Raw genomic sequence first — 23,392 nt, 5'->3', positions numbered from 1 at the left:
GTTAATTTCAGCCAGCTTGTCAGTACAATAGAAAGAAAGACTTGCGTCTACAAATGGAACAGTCATTGTAGTATGCACGAATCAACAGCTAATATTTTTGGCAAAGATCCCACCTTCAGCAATAAGCTAATGATTGGGTTTCAGTGATATTTATTCTGTGAATAAAAAACACATTTAACCAGAGACATCTGCTGGAAATACCCATTTGTGAACGTTAGGTAAGAAGAGTACAATTAGCCATCATGTTCCCACCGTTAAAGAGCTCGACACAGTTCTCTGTCAACACTTGATCATGAATGACGCTCATGAAGGCTAAAACAAAACTGAAATGCTTAGGATTGCCTTGATTGGCACCACATCCACAAGCACCCAGTCCGTCCACCATCCTCAAGAGCAGCAGTGAGTGCTATCTACAAGATGCAGAAATTCACCAAACGTCCTTAGTCAGCACCTTCCGAACTCATGGCTTCTTCCATTTAGAGAGACTAGGGCAGATACATGAGAACACAACCATCTGCAAGTTCCCCTCCAAGCTGCTTATCATCCTGGCTTGGAAATATATTGCCGTTCCTTCACTGTTGCTGAGTCAAAATCCTGCAATTTCCTCCCTCAGGGCACTGGGCCTACCTGCAGCACATGGGCTACAGCAGTTCAGGAAGGCAGCTCACCACCATTTTCTCAAGGGCAACTAGGCACAGGCAATAAACAGGCACAGGCCCAGCCAGCATCCCATGAAATAATTAAATACAAAGGGTGTTGTAAATGTTCAATAGGTCTGAAAGTATCTTTAGGGACAGCAACAGAGCTAACAGGGCAGAATTGTCATTCAACTGAAGTGCAGAGAGTCAGTCAGTCAGAAAGTCAGGGAACTCACAATTTGGGACTCCTCTCCTGGGCTAATATCTCTATTATCTCTATTCCCCATCCAAAGCCACAATCTAGTTAATAGTTGGGAGAAGATGGTTGCTGTCAGCCACAGCAACATGTAACCTCATTCTTTTCTTGCCCACTGTCCAAGTCCAACAACTTCAGCTCTCAAAACCCACCTTTATCCAGTAAGGCATCGACAAGGTTCCTCGCGGTAGACTGGTTAGCAAGGTTAGTTCGCATGGAATAGAGGGAGAATTAGCTATTTGGATTCAAAACTGGTTCAAAAGGTAGAAGACAGAGAGTGATGCCGGAGGTTTGCTTTTCAGACTGGAGGCCTGTGACCAGTGGTGTGCCGCAAGGATCAGTGTTGGGTCCACTGCTTCTTATCATTTATATTAATTATGTGGCTGTGAACGTAGGGAGAATGATTTGCAGATGACACCAAATTTGGAGGTGCAGTGGACAGCAAAGAAGGTTACCTCAAAGTACAACAGGATCTTGACCAGATGGGCCAATGGGCCGAGGAGTGGCAGATGGAGTTTAATTTAGATAAATGTGGAGTGCTGCATTTTGGAAAGGCAAATCAGGGCAGGACTTATACACTTAATGGTAAGGTCCTGGGGAATATTGCTGAACAGACAGACCCTGGAGTGCAGGTTCATGGTTCCTCGAAAGTGGATTTGCAGGTAGATAGGATAGTGAAGAACATGCTTGGTATGCTTGCCTTCATTTGTCATTGCACTGAACTAAGAAGTTGCGAGGTCATATTACGGCTGTACAGGACATTAGTTTGGCCACTTTTGAAATACTGTGTGCAATTCTGGTCTCCCTGCTATAGGAAGGATGTTGTGTAACTTGAAAGGGCTCAGAAAAGATTTACAAAGATGCTGCCAGGGTTGGAGGGTTTGAGCTACAGGGAGAGGCTGAATAGGCTGGGGCTACTTTCCCTGGATCATCAGAGGCTGAGGGGCTAATAGAGGTTTATAAAATCATGAGAGGCATGGATAGGGTAAATAGTCTAGGTCTCTTCCTCAGGGTGGGGGAGTCCAAAACTAGTTAGCATAGGTTTAAAATGAGACTGGTTTAGATATAAAAGGGATCTAAGGGGTAACTTTTTTATGCAGGGGGTGGTGTGTATGTGGAATGAACTGCCAGACGAAGTGGTGGAGGCTGCTACAATTACAACATTTAAAAGGCATCTGGATGGGTATATGCATAGGAAGGGTTTAGAGGGCCATGGGCCAAATGCTTGCAAATGGGACTCAATTTACACAGGATATGTGGATGGCATGGTCATGTTGGACCAAAGGGTCTGTTTCCATGCTGTAAATCTCTATGATTCTATAACCATGACTCTTGGGGCATTTTCTTACATTAAGTATAGGCATTTAAGCTTATAAATGCTGTTGTTGTGGTTCAGCAACAGGAAGCCACTCGGGGTTTCCTAGCCTAGAATGCTGAAGCCTCTTATAGGAGCTAGTCATGACTCAAGATGAGATCAGTGAACGCAACAAAGACCAATTCTTTGAGACTGTGACCTCCCTGAGCTTCTAATTTGAACAAAAATAGCTGCTATGTTTTCAATTTCCGCATTTTATAGTCGTTTTAATTACGCACATCAAAATGTACCTGAGTGAAGTGGGGACTTAACTACCAATTGATACTGAAAAAGAAATTGAAAAGAAATGTAGAAAAATTTGAAATTCAATTGAAATGGTACAATGGAATGCAGGTAATTAATCCACCTCGCACTATGTTTGGTCCTCTACCATCTCAAATGGTGTATCATATTAACAATGTTGTTTGGAAAGAATAAGGGAGTTTACACCACGTTTACCTTGATCACTTCCTTGCGAATATTTACAATCCGGAACCAATGCACTAGGTGAGGAAATCCCTCTAACTCAGCGCTTCGCTCATGCAGGGAAACCTTGCGTTTACAAGAAAGCTGGCGGCTGAAATACTTCACTAGTTTGCCCTAAAACAAAGAAGGAAAAAAGAATTGTTAGAAAACAGTGAATTAATCTGCCAAAGGAAGCCTGTGCATAAATCCTTGTCAAACCAAAAGATGGCGTTTGGCATTTATTTGTCACCAACAGTGATGGAAGCAAATAATTAACATTTGTTCACAATTTTAAAATTTTCTCCCGATGAGTCTGGGCAATGAGTGTTGGATGGTACTGAAGCAATCCACGTCAATAAGTGGAAAGATGTGGGCAATATTTAGGTTTGGCCTATTATTAGCAATAACATGTGTGCCATGTAAGTACCAGGCAATTACCATCTCCAACAAGAGAGAATCTAATTGTTGCTCTTGACATTCAATGTTATTACCATCTCTGAATTTCCACTGTCAATATCCTGGGGGTAATCATGGTCTAGACACTTAACTGGACCAGCCATTGGCTACAACCATCATTCAGAGGCTGAGATTCTGTAGCAATTAACCTACCTAAGGTTCTTGAGTAGATTTGTAGCTCGGGTTGTGAATGCTTGGTTGGTTCGCTCACCGAGCTGGTTCGCTAGTGCGCAAACATTTCATTACCCTGCTGGGTAACGTCATCAATGCAGCCTCTGATGCAGCACTGTTGTGTTTTCCTGCCTGGTATTTAAACTCTAGGGTCTGTGAAGTTGACTACCTTATTTCCGGCTTTTCTTTGCAATGGTGTGTACATAGGGTCTAATTCGAAGTGCTTATTGATGGCCTTCTTGGTGGAGAACCAGGCCTCCAGAAATTCCTGTGCTTGTCTCTACTTGGCCTGGCCTAGGATCCTGACGTTGCCCCAGTCAAACAGTCCACAATCTGTATGTGTGGAGACAAGTGAGTACTGGTCGAGTCTTTTTGTTGCTAGTTGGTGTTCATGTATTCTCATAGCTAGCTTCCTTCCTGTCTGTTCAATGTAATGTTTGTCACAGTCTTTGCATGGTAGTTGTTACATCTACTTCTGACAAAAGGTGCACAGAAAGGCCACACACACGGATCAAGTCCTTAATTCATAGATTAAGTCCTTAATCAGAGTGGCACACAAACCAATGTCAACACTATGCCAACTGCTAACTTGAACCAAAGACCCCTTTACCCACTATGGACAGAACCAACATGATTTATACAGGATTCCATGCAAGACAGCGACAGACATTAATTGGACAGACAGAAAGGAAACTGGCCACGAGAATACATGAACAGCAACTAGCATCAAAAAGACACGGCCAATACTCACTCGTCTCCACACATACGGACAAGGAAAACCACCAATTCGATTGGGACAACATCGGGATCCTACGACAGGCCAAACAGAGACAAGCATGGCAATTGCATGGTTCTCCACCAAGCAAGCCATCAATGGACACAGAATTAGTCCCTATATGCACACACACCACTGCAAAGAAAAACTGGAAATGAGGTGATCAACTCCAATGGGCCCCAAAGGTTAAATACCAGGGGGGGAAACATAACAGCGCTTCATCAGAGGCTTCACTGATGATGTTCCAACCACAGTGACCTCTTTATCTCCCCAGTGCCTGCCCAACATCTACAAAGCATGTCAGGAATGTGATGGAGTACTATCCACCTGCCTAAGTGAGTGCAGCTCCAACAGTCCTGAAGCTCAACACCACCCAGGGCAGAGATGCCCTGTTTGTTGGCATAACTTACACCACAACAAACACTCCATCGTACGAATGCCAGCACACAACACACCTACAAGTTTCCGTACAAGATACACTGCAGCAACTAACCGAGGTGCCTCCAAAAATAGCTTCCAACCTCTGCCACCTACAGGAACAAAGGTAGCAGATGCCCGGGAACACTCTTGTAAATCCCCCCACTCCAAGCCACACACTACATGGACTGCAGCAGTTCAAAACATGACTCGATCCCATGAATGGCAATTAGGGATTGGCAAAATATTGCTAGTTAAGTCAGGGTTGTCCATATCCAGTGAAAGAATTCTTTTAAAAAGCTATTTAAATATTGCAAGGGCCCATTTAGTCCAAACATCTGAAACTCTGCTAATATTATACCACTATTGATTTTTTTTTTGTGGGATCATCAACCATTAACCTTTGGACTTTAATTAGGGATGTTTAACTTAATTTAATGTATCACTGTGTGACTGCATCAATACTGACCCTGTTACAATGGTCAGATTCAGAATGAAGATTTTTGAGGTATAATTAAAACACTGCTAATGAATCATCTGCTAACACTGGAAAAGCAGTTAGCTGTGCAAAGGAAAACATTTGACCAGAGATCATCTTTTTTATTATTGTTTCTGTAGAAACAGGATTTTGACAGAAATGGAACAGTAATAAATCAAAGAGATGCTGGGAATTCAACAGGTATACTTAATAGAACAGCAACGGCATGTGACAAGAAGTGAAACTATGATAAAACAATAAACATCTCTAGGACAGAGAAAGAGCTTTCAAATGCTGAAAACTAAATATATTTAGAAATGAATCATTAAATTATCCTTATACCAAATTATATTTTAATTTCTACATGATTATGCAATGCAGAATTATAAATTAAGCTTGTCACATTGAAAAGTAAAGGAAATGTATAGACAATAGCTGTACATAATGTATACTTGCAGTCATAAAGTCTAAAGATAGCTCAGAATTGCTACACACTTAAATTCACAAAATAAACTGTAAATAGATTTGGTTGTAAAGGCCACTTTTTAACTATATGTTTAAATAGCATTCTACGTGTGATGGGAAAATAAATCTGTGACACAATGACCTCAGCGTCTGGATAGTGTTTTCTGGAGAGAGTTTTGAATTTGACGTGTATGTTATAAATATGAAATCCAGTGATGATCCTTGATTTTCGGGGAAACTTGGAATTTTCTTTAAATCTCTTCAAGTCCAAGTAACACCAGGAAAATTCTGGAAGCGGGTGTTCGTTGCACTTATTGGGTATGGTACAACTTCAAAGAAGTTAAATTCTGGTTGACATTGCTGTGGAGTTAGAAGCTAATTCCAGGTGGTGTCAGGTTCCAGCAGCAGGGCACTATGGGTAAGCACAGACTTTGAATGAGGAGGTGAAAAGCTGTTTACGAACGATAAGTTTCATTCTCCCCCCCGCCCCCCACCCCGTTTAGTAGGAAGGAATTAAACTAAAGGCCAAAAGTTCTTGAGAAAAATTATACAAGTGAGCTAAAAGAAACTGAATCTAAATGTTTCAGAGATAGTAGGAGCTGCAGATGCTGGAGAGTCTGAGATAACAAGGCGTAGAGCTGGATGCGCACAGCAGGCCAAGCAGCTCCAGAGGAGCAGGAAGGCTGATTTTTTGGGGCTAGATCCTTCAGAAAAAGAAGGATCTCAGCCCAATACATCAATTTTCCTGCCCTTATGATGTTGCTTGGTCTGCTGTGTTCATCTAGCTCTACACCTTGTTACCTTTGAATCTAAATGTGGTCTGAACAGCCAAGGCAGACTGTAAACCAGGTACTGACGGCTGTTTGGGTCTAAAGGAACTTTGGAAATCTATATAATCAGGACTAGTGTGATCCAGATGCTATAGGGTTCATAGACATGGAGCTTAGTGTTGTAACTGTATCTGAGAACTCTGGATCAAGCTGCACATGGGAGTGATGCAAGTGCCTGTGATGTAATAAGATAAAAATCTGGTGTGTTGCTCACTTATAGTGAAACATACCTCAGTATCTTATGTATTATTTGTTGAGATAGATGTTTAAATTGTGTTAATTTGGGTTTATTTATTGCAGTACAAATTTTTTTTAAAAAATGAAGTCTTGTTCATTCTCTTTGTGTTGATATAGTGTTCTTTTAAAGGAGTTATCAATTTCTATTGAGGCTGTAACTCACTACATACAGTAGTCAATGACTAAAGTCTAATCTTGTCCGAACCCATGTGTCCAAACATGCAAACCTTCCAGTAAGAAGCACTGAATAATCATCGAGGTGAATAATTTGTGTTGAGAGACATCAATATTTTCAATTGTGGAGCTGGATGAACACAGCAGGCCAAGCAGCATCTTCGGAACACAAAAGCTTTTGTGCTTCTAAGATGCTGCTTGGCCTGCTGTGTTCATCCAGCTCCACACTTTGTTATCTCAGATTCTCCAGCACCTGCAGTTCCCATTATCTCTTAATATTTCCAAACTGGTTTCACAGCAAAATGAGTTTACACTGCACCTAGTACCACGCATGAATATTTCCCATTGGTATTACTGCAGCCTCAAGCAGAGAAATTGATCTGAAGTTAGAAACTTAATTTTGATAATGTTACACCTTCTACAACAATTTAAATGTCAATGCATTTTTAGATAGATTCCCTACAGTGTGGAAACAGGCCCTTTGGGCCAACAAGTCCACACCGACCTTGAAGCATCCCACCCAGACCCATCTCCCTGTAACCCCCTGATCACTAGGGGCAATTTAGCATGGCCAATCCACCTAGCCTGCACATCTCTGGACTGTGGGAGGAAACCCAGGCAGACACGGGGAGAATGTGCAAACTCCACACAGACAGTCGCCCGAGGCTGGAATCGAACCTGGGTCCCTGGCGCTGTGAGGCTGCAGTGCTAACCACTGAGCCACCGTGCTGCCTTTAAGCAATGCATTTTCTGTTCAGCCTATTCTAGTTGTTTTCATCATTACAGCGCAAAACATTTTTTAAAATCAACCTGTTCAGAGAGGTTATTACACACCTCTGAGGCAATTGGGACTTGAACACAGATCTCTTGGTTCATAATACAATAATGTATAAAAACCATTTTGATTGAAAACTGTATGAATGTACAATCAACTGCTAGATCTAATCAGTAAATTTGATTCGATATTTCTAAATGTAAACATTTCCACAGCTCTAACAGAATAAGTAACATGAAAAAGGACAAAGAAGACAATTTTAAAAATTAGCAACCGATTCTGTCTGAACAAACAGACCGTGTTCTGTAGTCTTTTTAATTATCTGTTGGAAACTTTAAAACAATTTGATGCCAAAGTATCTAAAATTGTTTAAAATGTTTTACAGTGTTCGAACAGAAATTCCTTAAAGATGAAGCAGGTGGAAGTGCTTTTGGAACCTCTGAAATAGCGACTCTAAGTTTAAGTCCCAATCCAGGACTGGATGGCCACAGGAAGTGTGTTCATACATGGTCTGTAAATAGTTCCAAGTGTGCCTGTGGCAGACAGTAAAAGTGGGGGAGATTCCTGATCAAACACACAATAGAGAGTGGCACCCCTCAAGCTTCTGCTTCTAGTGACTGGCAGAATTTTGGGAAAAAGCATTGTGATGGAGACAGGAAGAAGAAAATGTCCAAGGGAAGCGAAAAGAAGGGCAGCCCATGGCTCAGTGGTTAGCACTGTTGCCTCACAGCTCCAGGGACCCAGGTTTGACTCCACCCTCGGGAGACTGTGTGTGGAGTTTGCACATTCTCCCCATGTCTGTGTGAATTTCCTCCGGGTGCTCCAGTTCCGTCCCACAGTCCACAAACGTGCAGATTGGGTGGAGTGGCCTTGCTGAAGTGTCCAGGGATGTGCAGGTTAGGAGGATTAGCCATGGTAAATGCAGAGTTATAGGGTTATTGGGTGTGGACGTTTCTTTGGGGGGGCTGGTTTGGCCTGTACCACACTGTAGGGATTCAATGAAGAAGACAAGCATTCCAAAAAAGGTTGGTATCTTGAGGAACAGAACTCAACTTCAGATTTATCTTTCCCTATCTTGGAAATCCAGCTAAGGTGATCATAGGAGGAAAACAAAATAAATTGGAAAATTTTGCTGTTGGAGAAAAATGTTGAAGATTAAAGCTTAACTAAAAAGGAGGTACAGTAAACTCCCAGATATCTGATGCAGAATTCTCATGAAACTGGCTTTTTTTTTAAAAGTTCAGTTTATTTCACTTTATTTGGTTCACTTAATTCAGTTTAACTATCTCAACTGGATCTTCTTAAGAATTTTGTTCAGGCTGAGAATTTTGAAAGCTATGTGAACAATGAACCTATGAGTGCTAATAATGCAATGTGAGTTTGTTTCGTAAAGATAATACAAGTTAGCAGCCTGTAGTGAATATCCTACTTCTGCCCATGTGGAGCATCCTGGGGTACATATTAGGAAAGCCTGTCCACCCACCATCCTGTGATTTTCTGCATCACTGCTTTTTTTCTCCACCCCCCCCCCCCAAAGAATCAACAAGCAAATGATTCTAATAAATTCAACTGAATCAAATTGAATTTAAATCAAAGAAAAATATTGCAGATGTTGGACACCTGAAACAAAAAGAGACTCTTTGGAGATGAGTCATACCGGACTAGAAACATTAAACCTGTTTCAACCTCCACAAAAGCTGCCAAACCTAAGTTTCTTCAGCATTCATTGTTTTGACTTTAACTGAGTTGTGTAAATGAGAAGTTCCTTTAATCACCACAGAGTGGCAGTATATTACCATTGTACATTTCCTAGTTCGATCAAGTGTGCGACACCATGCAGAACATGAACATAACGCTTTGTAGAATCAGAGTAACCCAGTACAGAAGGAGCATATACGGCCCACTGTACCTGTGACAGATCTTTGAAACAATTATTCAGTAGGTCCCATGTATTTCTTACCCCCAAGAATTGAAATTGCAATTTTATTTTCTTTCCAAGTAATTACCCAACTCCCTTTCAAAAGTTATTATGCATTCTGCATCTACCTTTAATTCCAGACCAGAACAATTTGCGTTGTTTTTCATGCCACTTCTGGATTTTTTTTCAATTACCTGCAGGCTAGGTGGATTGGCCATGCTAAATTGCTCATAGTGTTCAGAGGGATGTGTGGGTTATAGGGGGATGTGTCTGGGTGGGATGCTGCAAGGGGCGGTGTGGACTTGTTGGGCCAAAGGGCTGTTTCCACATTGTAGGGAATGTAATAAATTGGAATGGTTTGGAGGGATATGGGCCAAGCACAGGCAGGTGGGACTAACTTAGTTCGGGAAGTGCAGACTGGTTGAACTGAAGGGTCTGTTTCTGTGCTGTATGAACGGGAGGATAGTGCTTTTCTAGCATGGCTTATTGGCCTTGAACAACAGTGCCTAACTCTGCCCTCAACACCCAGTACACAAAACCTGCTAACCTGCTGCTCAAATGTTTGAGATACCTGACCCTTCAAAAGGTGATTTGGAATAGATCACTTTTCATTTTGAAAAATATCTGATGTCTTGGGCACTACCATGAGTTTGCATGATCATGCAGTGAGAAATGAGCTGATCAGAGTTGCCATTGTGCAAGGTTTGGGAGCAGATGCAGCCAACTGTCTCACGTTGCCACTATTCAGCAACAATGTAAGAGGTGTGGTGTTCACCACTAAACAGAGTAACAAACAAAAACAAGCCAAGAAAACTGCCTGCTACATGAGTAATGTGGTCGGTGAATTTCAGTGCTGGTGTGATGCTAAGCAGGTAGACCATACCTACCAAAGACTGGCAGATGATAGAGACTGGGTTTCCTCTTTCATGTGTTCACAACAAGCAAGTTATGGAGTGTAGCCGAACAACCCACTCTCACAAAACACACAATATGGTATCCACCGCTGGACAGCATTTATGTCTGAATATCAGATTTCCTGTATGCATAGTTCCGTGCTTCTGCTTTTATCACAAAAGAACAGATTATATGATTATTGTCACGTGCTATTTGTGGAAGCTTGCTGAGCACAATCTGGATGCCACGTTTCCCACATTACAGTAATTTCACTGTAATGTAACCAGAGGCACAGGTTTCAGATGAGAGGGGAAAGATTTAAAAGGGACCTGAGGGGCAACATTTTCACTCAGAGGGTGGTATGTTTATGAAACCAGCTGCCAGAGATGGCTACAATGACAACATTGCTATCCGCATAACTCTCCAAATGTCTTTTCAAAGGTTTAGGGGGACGTGGGCTAAATGCAAGAAAACAGGGCAACAGGGGGTTCTCCTATAACATGTGTTCCAGAAACACGAATCGGCTATAAATGCGATTAACAAACAGGGGAACATTATTTCTAAAACATGCACTTGTGTTGGTTATATCGTGATTCAGCATTGTTTAAAAATGCAGTTCCCTTCAGCAGAAGTGTGGACTCCAACACAAAATTGATGGTACAAGTAAAAAAAATGAAGTATAGTTTAAAGTAATGCTTGCTGTTAAAATATGCACCTGTGCAGTACTTTCGCCTAGATTTTGTTACGCTCATGTAAATTATTTATACTAGAAGTTATCTGTGTTACAACCTGCTCTTTTCCAGCACTATTTTGAATACAATATTACCCAGGTTTACTACACCTTTTAGTCCTACAATTAAATTCTATGCCTATGGGGTACATAGATAAAGGTCGGGGTACATAGATAAAGGTCAGGTTCCTCTGCTTTACATATCTGAAAATCTGTCCAGAATTCTGTGCCAATGGAATTTTACATAAAAGATTGCCAACATGTCCATTTTGGGTGTGTTTCATGGTGGGTTTGCTGGCTGTGAGCTCTATCTTACACAATTTTGCACTGTTGGCTTCTTTTGGAGCATGCTCGCACTATGATGCAGTACTGACTGCTGCTGGGACTTCCAGTGGCAGAACTGACACTTCATTGCAAATAAAAAGTCAGATTCATAAAAGTATTGCCTCTTTGCTGACTGATAAACTGTCTTTGATAAACCGTCGTTATAACCGCAGCTACAAGAATGAAGCTACACAGGTGAGGATGAATTTTGAAAAACACCATTGTCATGAGTGCCCCTAGCCTGGCTTTTCCCATTGCCCCCATTATTTCTATAGTGCAATTATCTATGATGCTATTTTGCACGGGAACGCAACTATCGCCTCGTAGCATAACCCCGGTAATTCAGTTTAGAAAACCCAGTCAGCATGGACAAGTTGGGCTAAAGGAGCTGTTTCTGTGCTGTATACCTCTGACTGTATAAATAGCATGTAAAGAATTATAACAACAATTCAGGACTATTAGACGGGGTCACAGAGTGGCACATTTACATGTCCTGGAGACTACATGCAGTAATACACATGGCCTGGTTATTTGCCAACAGACAGAACACACACAGGTTGTAATGATCCCAGCTGATATTACCAGATAATATACAGGATGTGACTTTGAAAGTAATGAATTTAGGGGCTACGGAGGCAGGGCTACAGAACTAGGTGAGTAGCTCTTTTGGAAGCGAGTACAGACAAAATGGATTGAATGGCCTCCTTCTGTACTGTAAAATGCTATGATTCTCCAATTTTAAGACAGATCCCAGGCGTATATCTGGCTTGATAGATCATATTTTGGTTTGTTTTTGTTTTAGTTAAGTTGTCTCTTGCTGAAACAAACATGCAACAACACAGACTTTGCTTTAACAATAAGACAGAAGTTTAATCAACAAAGAAAAAAGAAACTAAGATAAAACAGGATGAGCTAAACCAACTACTTATAATACAGGCTGACAGATTTTCTTACATATAGTAAATGTACAACCCTAAAACACTCCTTTATAACTTAAAAAGAAAACAGCAGTTAATGTTTCATGCCCAAAACCCCAATTCATACAATATTCTCATCAGAGTCCATGTACCGAGCATCTCAAAAGGTTTAAGTCACTTGTGACTTAAACTCTTCAAGCGGAACGGCAGAGCTCCTTTGTGCAGCTATCATGCAACTGAGCTTAAAATGTAGTAAATTTTAAATATCTCTTCAGGGTTTATCTCAACAACTCTGTTCAGGGGCTAACCCTATCTCTTCACCCTAGGATAAACTAGTTCACCATATTATGTCCTTATGCTGAGCACTGGTCTACAAATCATCTCATTCCAAGGACTTCACATGATTGCTCAATACTCAAAAGTGAGACTAAAATCAAAAGTTGCCCTTTGTAAGCTACAGGTGTTGTTTTCTTAAGCCTTAAAGAAAAACAAGTTTCTGGTTGTGAGTTTGCTCGCTGAGCTGGAAGGTTAGTTTTCAGACATTTCGTCACCATTCTAGGTAACATCATCAGTGAGCCTCCGGTGAAGCGCTGGTGTTATGTCCCGCTTTCGATTTATCTATTAATAAATAGAAAGCAGGACATAACATCAGCACTTCACCGGAGGCTCACCGATGATGTTACCTAGAATGGTGACAGAACGTCTGAAAACTAACCTTCCAGCTCAGCGAGCAAACTCACATCCAGAAACTCAACCTGAGCTACAAATCTTCTCAAAACTCACTAAAAACAAGTTCCAGAAGTTTCTAACAAACCTTAAAATCCTGCTGTTTACCTTGCTGGGCCACAAAACAATCTAAAATAAAATAAAACAAATCCATTGTTGTTACACAACAAACCTATTTACTCTAAAGACAAGTCTCAAATACTCTTTCAAAGAAATCACTATGGCTAATGAAATACTTAAAAGTTCACTACTATCTTCAAACATAAAGAAAACCACAGGCTATAACCAGAAACCCAGAAGTACAATAAGTGGTATTAAATGTACAATATACAATTTGTATCACAGTACACTGCACCTTTTCAACTCAACAAAGTCAGTGACAGCCACTTTTTTTTTATTTGAAAAAATATACTTTATTCATAGAATGTACAAAAAATAAAACATTTATACACCTACCCAGTCATGCAAGCCACTCCGGGTTACCCAGGGGGTATGTACACCAACTAAAGGAAAAAACAAAACAGAGAAAAAAAAACAAAACAAAGAAACCACCCCGGCAGTCGTCACCCCGCACAGTCCCAGTTGGCCCCCTGACCAGTTGGGGAAGGCGCCAGCTGGGCCCAGTTACCAGATAGGGTTCTTTTTCCTATTCTGGACGAGGGGGTTCATACGGTGGTCTTTCCCCACCGCGCCTTGGCGGCGGCTGCCCCAAGCTTTAGCGCGTTCCTCAGCACGTAGTCCTGGACCTTGGAGTGCGCCAGTCTGCAACACTCGGTCGGGGTTGGTTCTTTCAGCTGGCAGACCAGCAAGTTGCGGGCAGACCAAAGAGCGTCTTTCACCGCACTGATGGTCCTCCAGGCGCAATTGATGTTGGTCTCGGTGTGCGTCCCCAGAAACAGCCTGTAGAACACGGAGTCCCGCGTCACGGAGCTGCTCGGGACGAACCTCGACAAATACCACTGCATCCCCCTCCAGACCTCCTGCGCATAGGCACACTCCAGAAGGAGGTGATCAACAGTCTCATCCCCCCCCCCGCAGCCACCTCGAGGGCAGCGTGCGGTGGCGCAGAGATTCCGGGCATGCATAAAGGATCTCACTGGCAGTGCCCCTCTCACCACCAGCCAAGCAATGAAGTCAGTGACAGCCACACTCTAGTTCATTGCTCAAGGTAAAGCATTGGTCTGTCACAGTCAATCACCTGCTTTAGAATTTAAACTAATTGGCACTTGTCAGTCATCATTAACTGGTGCATTTTCCAGTGCCTCCACCAATCAGAATCCACTTGCCAACCAATCAGCATTCTCCCCTCAAACAATAGCAATGTTGTTTTCCATTTTGGGGGAGCAAATTACTGCAGATGCTGGAATGTGTAGTGAAACCAACAAATGCTGGCAATCAGAGCGGGTCAGGCAGCATGCACTGAAAGAAAGCAAGCTAACATTTTGAGTCTCAATGACTCTTCATCAGAGCTGCTATTCTCCCTTTTATTTTGGCATTTCTTGTAAATTGTCCTGATGAGTGCAAGTTGAAAAGGTTTAACCAAGTGTATTATTTTTAAATCAAGACTCAACATAGAATATAGAACAGTACAGCACAGCGCAGCCCCTTCGGCCTGCGATGTTGTGCCAACCTATTATCCTACTGAGCTCAATCTACACTGCATACCACACATTTTACTATCCTCCATGTACCTATCCAAGAGTCACTTAAAAGCCCCTAAAGTATCTGACTCCACAACCACTGCTGGCAGCACATTCCATACACCCAACACTCTCTGCGTAAAAAAACCTACCTCTGACATCTCCGCTATACCTTTCTCCAAGCATCTTAAAATTATGCCCCTTCATAACAGTCATTTCCACCCTGGGAAAATGTCTCTGACTATCCTCTCTACCGATGCCTCTCAAAATCTTGTACACCTCTATCAAGTCACCTCTCATCCTTCTTCACTCCAATGAAAAAAGCCCCAGCTCCCTCAACCTTTCGTCATAAGACCTGCCTTCCACTAGGCAGCATCCCGACAAATCTCCTCTGCACCCTCTCTAAAGCTTCCACATCTTTTCTATAATGAGGTGACCAGAACTGAACACAATATTCCCAGTGTGGTCTAATCAAAGCTTTATAGAGCTGCAGCATAACCTCGTGGCTCTTAAACCCAATTCCCCTGCCATCCCTCCACTCCGATCCGTATCTTCCTGGGCTGCAAAATTCAGGAAACTCACTAACTCCTCCTTTCTAATAAATTATTAATTCTGAAACTCCTAACTAGGCAAAGCCACATCCAACTGATATAACTTAGCTTCTCTGTAACTCATCGACAGTCTGCACCCTCCACAAGATGGACTGCTATTTAGGTTTCTCAATTTTAAAAAAAGTTACAATGACAGACCTGGGCTAATAAACAGGTTCTTGACAACCATTTCAGAAGTTTCTGATAGTTCCATATGAAATTGTGCGTTTGATTGTGATTTAGAAAGAAAAGTTCAAACATTGTGGTCGAAGATGGCATTTGGTATGTTTGCCTTTATTGGTCAGTGCATGAGTATAGGAGTTGGGAGGTCATGTTGTGGCTGTAAGGACATTGTTTAGGCTACTTTTGGAACACTGCATTCAATTCTAGTCACCCTGCCGAAGGAAAGATGTCTCGAAATTTGAAAAGGTTCAGAAAAGAAAGATTTACAAGGATGTTGCCAGGGTTGGTGGGTTTGAGCTATAGGGAGAGGCTGAATAGGCTGGCGCTATTTTTCCTGCAGCATTGGAGGCTGAGGGGTGACCTTGTGGATGTTTATAAAATCGTGAGGGGCATGGATAAGGTGACTAGCCAAGGAATTTTACCCAGGGTAAGGGAATCCAAAACTACAGGGCATGGGTTTAAGGTGAGAGGGATAAGATTTAAAAGGGACCTATGGGGTAGCTTTTACACACAAAGGTTGGTACCTGTATGGAACAGGCTGCCAAAGGAAGTGGTGCAGGCTGGTACAATTACAACATCTGGTTGGTACGTGAATAGTGAAGGGTTTAGAGGGAAATGGGCTAAATGCTGGAAAATGGGACTGGGTTAATTTAGGATATCTGGTCGACATGGATGATTTGGACAGAAGGGTCTGTTTCCATGCTATTTATTCTGTGACTCTATTTGTGGTGAGGATTTGGTTACTGTTTCTAGCTCCTTCTAAACATGTGGAAAACTCATGAGAGGCCACTGTAATAACAATGAATGAAGAAAGTTGGTGACCTGAATGTGAATGGTGTGTTATGGGTTAACAGATGCTACAAAGTGAATCAGATTGTTATGTGTGTGCTTGAGGCTAAGTAAAATGTCTCCTTTCACAGAAATAGTTGTTAGGCAATCGTTTCTAAGACTGAGTGAAATAGGGCACCTTCTGTGGCTTTTACAATACTTCTCTATTGACCAGAGCCTTTGTGTTAAGATCAGCCAAACTCTGTAGTCCTTTCTAGCTTCACAACAGTGAGTTAAATGAAAGCAAAAGTACCACAGCACATGCTGTGCTGATCTTCACACGAATACAAAAATGATTGTGTTCATTAATCCCCACCTCCTTGACTGCATATGCAATGATGTCACAGCCCATCTCTTTCACACTGAATCCAAAGTTTTACTGTCACACCACATGCAAAGTGAATTAACCAAGAACTATACTGATCCTGAATTAGAGACAACTATATTGTCACTAAATCAGAACAGGGAAATTTCCAGGATCAAAAATATCTGAATGCATTCAGAAACTGACATAAGTATAAACCCAAGTTGCTGTTAGTACAGTTATTATTGGTAATTATTACTTAAACATAGTGAATTAGCAGGGGAGACAGTAGGATAGAGCTAATTTCACTAGTAATCCAGGCGTCCTGGATAGAGAGCTTCTATCATGTGGGTGATAATACAACTTGTAAACATTTTTGCACTTACACCTAAAATAGTTATCATAATGCGACAGTTCAAAATATTTTCTGCTATCAGTACTGTGGAGAGTAGCTTTTCATTAAAGAAAAGTGCCCAGTAGAGTGCAAATTATTAACGGGGAGCTTGAATATAAAACTGTCAGCAGCAGCTCTAAAAACAAAATAAATTATCTCAAGGGTACATGTTTAAGAAATACGTTCCCGCTGGAGAAATCCAATTACTGCGTAAGTGTAATTTTTTTTAAAGTTTTTGCAAGGAGTCTGACAACATTGCTCAACTTCGCATCTCCGTAAAGATAACCTTTTGGCAAACACCTTGCAACTACATAAGTTTACACAGTAAATAAACCAGTTTGATCATCCATCATTTGGCCAGACAATCCTGTCTTGGACAAGGGCCCTCAATGTTTTTAATAGCTTTGACAAAGTGCATTTAATTGTAACATTATGTTAATAGATTTTCAACCAGCTGCTGGGGGAGTTCTAGGTTACATCACCCTGGGAAGTCTCCGTAAACACAGTTCTACCATTCAGATATTACAAATACCCTGGGAATTCATTTTTATCAGAACTTAATTTAACCCTTTCAGTAGTTATTTGGTTTTGAAGCATCTACACTTAGAATTACTCAATGTGGAACATGCATTAGACACTATTTTATCTCAAAAGGCAAAAGTAAACATTACTTACTTGACCTGTTTTAGTGAAGAGTGTATTTTATGTTGATGAAATGTCACTAGACAAGAATGTAAACATTTACAACCATTTCTATCATCAATCCATCTACTCCTACAGCAGTCAACAATCAAGAATGACTTGCTTTCGTTCCAGTTCGCTGAATTGTGAGATTAATTTTGAGTACAACGCATGATTTGCAGATTCTGTCACATGGATAGTAGGTGGTGCTTGAAAGGTTGGGTAGTTGAATTGTTTGAAAGTTTTTTCTTATTCACACTCTCCATTGCATTGACTGTGCCTCCAAAGATGACTCTCAATTGCGCTCCAAAATGGATCTTCTCCATTTTGGTCAGTCACAGATCAGAGCTTTCCGCCAGAGTTAACAAGGTTTTTTGATCACTTCAGAGATACTCTGAGGAGAGCCCTGAAACGTTTCCACTGTCCACTTGTGAGTGTCCCACCACAATCAAGTACCAAGTAGCACAGTAACTCCTGGAGTCTGGGGTCAGGCATATGAATGACTGTTCTTACCTTGGGAGAGGGTACAACAGTTGGATTCCCTTTATATCATCTGGTTTGAAGCTACTACTAATGGAATTTATTCATCACTTTGAGGTTTCCTTCCATTGCCCAAGTCTCCAAAGCATATAAGAGTGTGAGGATCAGTGCTGCCTGAAAAATTATATTTTTACATTGCAGATTTTGAGATCTTTGGTCCTCAGATACTCTGTTCCTTTGTCAGCCAAAGGCTGAATGGCACATTGGCTACCATTGTCAAGTGGAGGCTCCGAAGGTATGGAAAATAGTTTACATTTTCCAGGATCTTGCCTTTGATTAATACAGTGCTGTGGGAGCTAATTCAAAGAGGAACTTAGTTTTCTGCATGTTTAGTGAAAAGTTCATTTCTCATGTATTTTGGAGTAGGAACCTTCAATAAATAGGAGCTCAGTTTCTGAATGAGTCCATTGTCTGCATGCTGGAACTCAATTTCTAAGTCGTGATTTTGGTTCTGTGTTAAAAACATCACATGTTTAACAGTTTCCTGTCAGTTCTATAAATTATTTCTATGACAGTGGGTCATTTGCTGGTGGTCAGGCACTGTATTCCATCAGGGAAGGTGAAGAAGATTGGCATGATGACATAGACTTGTTTGAGCCATCTCTTCTTGGAGTTTGTATTTACTCCATTGGTGAGGATCTCAGTTTGCATATCACATGAACATATGAAATAGTAGCAGAAGTTGGTCTACCCGCCTTTCACACCTGTTTCGCCATTCAATAAGATCATGGTAGATTATTTTGTGTTTTGAAGTTCAGATTCGCACCTATCCCCAATAACTTTCCACTTCCCTGCCTAACAGGAATCTGTCTACCTTGGACTTTAAAATATTCAATGATTTCACCTCCACTGCCTTCTGAGACAAAGGTGATGAGGATGAGGTAAAGCTTCATTCCAATTGTAAAACTGCGGTAAGATGAACCTATAGGGTAATCTATGATTACCGTCACATTCCATACAACCTATCTTTGTGTGATCACATCAAAATATTGTGTGCATGTTGCAATTCTAGTTCAGTGGGCCTTCTCATTTGACTTCAGGCCAGCATGGACTGGCTGGACCGAAATTTCTGTTTCCATGTTGTATAACTCTGGTTCTTAAACAAAGCGACCTCTCTCCATTTGGGCCTCCAGTCAATGGCAGAATGTTTGCGGATTTCTGTGTTTAGAGCATCTTGCTGCCTGCTTGGCTGCACTGTTCCAAAATAAGCTGATTTTTTGGTGCCTTGAGTTCTTCACAATGTCACCACGTACCCAGTCACCCGCCCACTTGCTTTACAAATAGACTGAAGCCTAATGTTGTCAACTCTACTTCAGGCAAACCATCCTTCCATATCCTTCATATCAATCTCCACTTTCCTCACTCCTATTTCTGGAGGTTTTGTTACACAGCGTGGAATCCTCCTTTTTCTCTGGATAAGTGCAAGTCACATTGAGTTTGGCGGAGTGATTCTTGCTGTAATTTACCAAACTCGCTATTTTAATTGTCAATAATTTTTAATTGCCTTGCGGCGACAATGATGCGCAATTGATGCCCCATCTTATGACACACCATCCTCAGAACACTTGTTTCAGAGACAGTAGGAACTGCAGATGCTGGAGAATCTGAGATAACAAGGTGTGGAGCTGGATGAACACAGCAGGCCAAGCAGCATCAGAGGAGCAGGAAGGCTGACATTTTGGGCCTAGATCCTTCTTCAGAAAATCTTTTCTGAAACTTTGTGGGCATGAATCTGAACATCCTGCTGGATGGGGTGGTGCACTGGCAGGATTTCCTCTTTTCCCGGGACCAGCAGAGGAAGCCATGTCACCAGACCATGCCAGTCTGGTCCAACATGTCCACCAGGTTGAAGCAGTCTCAGCTGTCTGAAGTCAATGTTCTTCTCCACTCCACCAGTGTAAGTGCCACCATTTCTCTCCAATGTCTTACAGTCACTCTGTCTCTGCTGATGCACCTACCCCCCACCAAGGCACATCCTCTATTCCTCTCACTAATGCCTGTAACACCTTCCCCACTCACCCTCACCCACCCCAAACAACACCACTAGCCCTGCACACCCTCTGTGCCATTGACCCACTCCCCACCTAGTAACAGCAAGGCCACCCATTTTTATCTTCAATAATACCTACCTAAATCTCATTCCATGTGGAGAACAGCCCATGATGGGACAAATAAAGAGTCAAAGCAGGTGGTGTCCTGTGTGTCATTCAGCTCCTCAGCCCTCATCAGCAGGGGCTCCTAACACTGATTGTCCCAAGCAGGGCCTGAATGGGTATCAGAGGCTGCGCTTGGTTTATTCTGGCAGGATCCACTGAGTGAAGGCAATCCCCCTTGACTGGGCCCAGATATGCTGACAACTCTGACAAACTTCCTTGCCTTGTGTCTGTGCTAAATGTCGCAGCAAGGCAGCAATAATATGAACATGGTATTTTAAAGTTGTAGCAAAAATCTGGAGTTCAGGTTGTGGGTGAAGTTGCTGACTGCTCGCTGTAATGCAGTCAACAAACATGTAGAATTGGACCCTATATACAAACCCATACAGAACAAAACCAGAAACGACACTACTCACCATAATGGACCAAACAGTATAAGATCCAAGCAGAGTAGAACAACACCACTTCATCGGAGGTCCCACTGATGATGTTAGCTAGCATGGTGACGAAACGTCTGGACAACACTAGCCAGCTCACCAAGCAAGTCAACGACGTCATGAACGAGTTATCTCTGCTTATGAGGGTAGAAGTCATCATCATCTTTCTATTATCTCACACTCACCTGGTCTCCGGGACTACACCCACCTCCCACCAATGTTCATGCAATAGCACTTTCACTGTCACACAAAACATCACCTCTCACTTGCTATCCACCTGAATTATTTATCCCAATAACTCTGCACGACCTCTGCAATGCCTACTCACTTGCTCAGGGCACCTCCCCACCAACAATCATAGCTTTACCACCCACTCAATTCCCATAATATCCACTTTTTTTTCTCATTCCAGTTTGAGTTATAAAGAGGAGGCTGGGCCTTTTTTCACTGGACCGTAGCAGGTTGAGAGAAGACCTTACAGAGGTTTATAATATAATAAGGAATATAGATAAAGTGAATGTCACCCTTTTCCCTAGGGTGGGGGTTATTTCAAGTCTAGGCGGCAATTTTTAAAGTGAGGAGACAGATTTTAGAAAAGATAATGGGGCATTTTTTTAACACAAAGTATGTGAAATAAATTGCCAGAAGAAGTGGTAGATGTGGGTACAGTTACAATGTTCAAAAGATATTCAGATACATACATGATTAAGAAATGCTTGGAAGGATATGTGCCACGGGCAGGTAGGTGGGATTAGTTTAGTTTGGGATTATGGTCAGCATGGACTGAAGGGTGTGTTTCCATGCTCTATGACTCTATGTAGATAAGTTCATTGACTTCTACATTCATGATAGTGAAGTACGATGTAAGTATAAAAATCAAGAAAGAGGGCTGTAAAATCCTTCAAAATTACATTTCAGGAGGTAATATTAACCGGACCAAACCCCTTCAAATTATATTAAGAAGGTAGTCTAAATGCCAACTTTTTCAAGGCCAAATGTAAGGTATTGTGTTCCAGATCCAAATTGATTGGTCAAACTACTAGGCTTAAAGTAAAACACACTTTATTCCTACACAATAGTTAAAATACAAACAAAAGAAAGAAGAGTTGGAGGAACTTAACAATACTGGAAAATTTTAACAGAGTAATAGATTACTTAACTACTAAACAGTAACTGTTCCACTATAGTAACCTCCCATAAACACACGCTTGGTGAAGGCAAATTCAGTTCAACAGACTGTCTGACATACAATCCCAGCAGCAGGAATAGAATCCCAGCTTTTAGCTGTACAGGAAGAGGAATAACATCTTCCACATCCAGCTTCAAGATCGGCAACTACTGAAAGCTGAAACTTAATACTGTGATTCTGTGGGAGCTTGACCACACCCATTCATGGTGATTCTATTGATCCAACTTTAAAAACATCCCAAGGCCTCACAAGCTGTTTAGTTTTATAGACTTGGAGCAGACTGCTCACTACCACTGTCTTAACCTCTCTCTATAAAACGACCAGGACAAAATACAGAGATAACACAGTGTGGAGCTGGAGGAACACAGTAGGCCAGGCAGCATCGGAGGAACAGGAAAGCTGATGTTCCGGGTTGGGACTGGAGGAGCAGCACCTCATATTACACCTCAGGAGCCTACTGCCCAATGGCCTAAATGTGGATTTTACCAGTTTCAAAACCACCCCACTCCTGGCCTCATCCCATGACTAAACCTCCATCTCATCCCCACCTCCTTGACCTGACACAACCTGTCCATCTTCTCTCCCAGATATCCACCCCTCCCACCTCACTGACCAATCCCCACCACTGCCTACGTGCACTCACCTATCACCATCCCACCTACCCTCCCCAGCCCTGACCCCCTCTCTATTTATTTCCCAGCTCCCTTCCCTTTCCCCCATTTCTGAAGAAGGATTCCGACCCAAAACATCAGCTTTCCTGCTCCTCTGATGCTGCCTGCCCTGCTGTGATCCTCCAGCTCCACAATGTCTTAACTCGGATTCCAGCATTGGCAGTTTTTACTATCTCAAAGGACAAAATACACCTCTTAAAGCCATTGTATCAAGATAGAGGGACGAGAATTTATGATTTTCATGGGCTTAAAATTGGTTAAGTCCTGGGGCACAGAAGGTCTTCAAAAGTGAGTTTTGTAATAGGGCAAGGAAGATTGTATTAAAATAAGGCAGGATTCAGTCAAAATTGATGGTGGGATAGCTATTTAATGGTAAATCTAGAGCAGAATATTGGAAGGCCTTCATCAAGTTACTGCGACAATACATGGCCAACATGTTCCCCTTGGGGTGAAATAGAGGAACAACATGCCCAATAATCCCTGTATGTCTGGGAATGTTCAGGACTGGGTAAAAATAAAAGGACAGATATATACAGGTACAAAGGGTACATCAGGTACATGCCCTAGAGAAGTAGAGAAAGTGCAGGAAAGCATTTAGGAGAGCAAAGAAGGGGCATGAACTTTGCTGGTGGGCAAGAAATTCTGCATCGAGAGAGAGTATAACCAGACCAAAAGTAGGACCTATAAGGGACCAAGAAGGCAAACTGTGGGCGAAGCTGGAGGACATTAATAAAGTGTTAAAAGAGAACTTTATGTCTGTCTTTACTCAGGAGGAGGAGGAT

General features: G+C 41.9%; 1 protein-coding gene across 1 annotated transcript in view; it reads right to left on the bottom strand.

Moving 5' to 3' along the window:
- ksr2 (kinase suppressor of ras 2) overlaps window positions 1–23,392 on the bottom strand; it is a 304,655-nt gene that overhangs the window by 251,422 nt on the left and 29,841 nt on the right. The window contains exon 2 of the mRNA XM_048555715.2: window positions 2,708–2,848. Within this exon, the coding sequence (XP_048411672.1) occupies window positions 2,708–2,848 (141 nt within the window). The remainder of the gene's footprint in view (window positions 1–2,707; window positions 2,849–23,392) is intronic.

This window comes from Stegostoma tigrinum, chromosome 26 (genome assembly GCF_030684315.1).
Source record: "Stegostoma tigrinum isolate sSteTig4 chromosome 26, sSteTig4.hap1, whole genome shotgun sequence".
Taxonomy (NCBI): domain Eukaryota; kingdom Metazoa; phylum Chordata; class Chondrichthyes; order Orectolobiformes; family Stegostomatidae; genus Stegostoma; species Stegostoma tigrinum.
The sequence above is the reverse complement of the archived record's forward strand: the minus strand, read 5'-3'. Positions and strand labels throughout refer to the sequence as shown.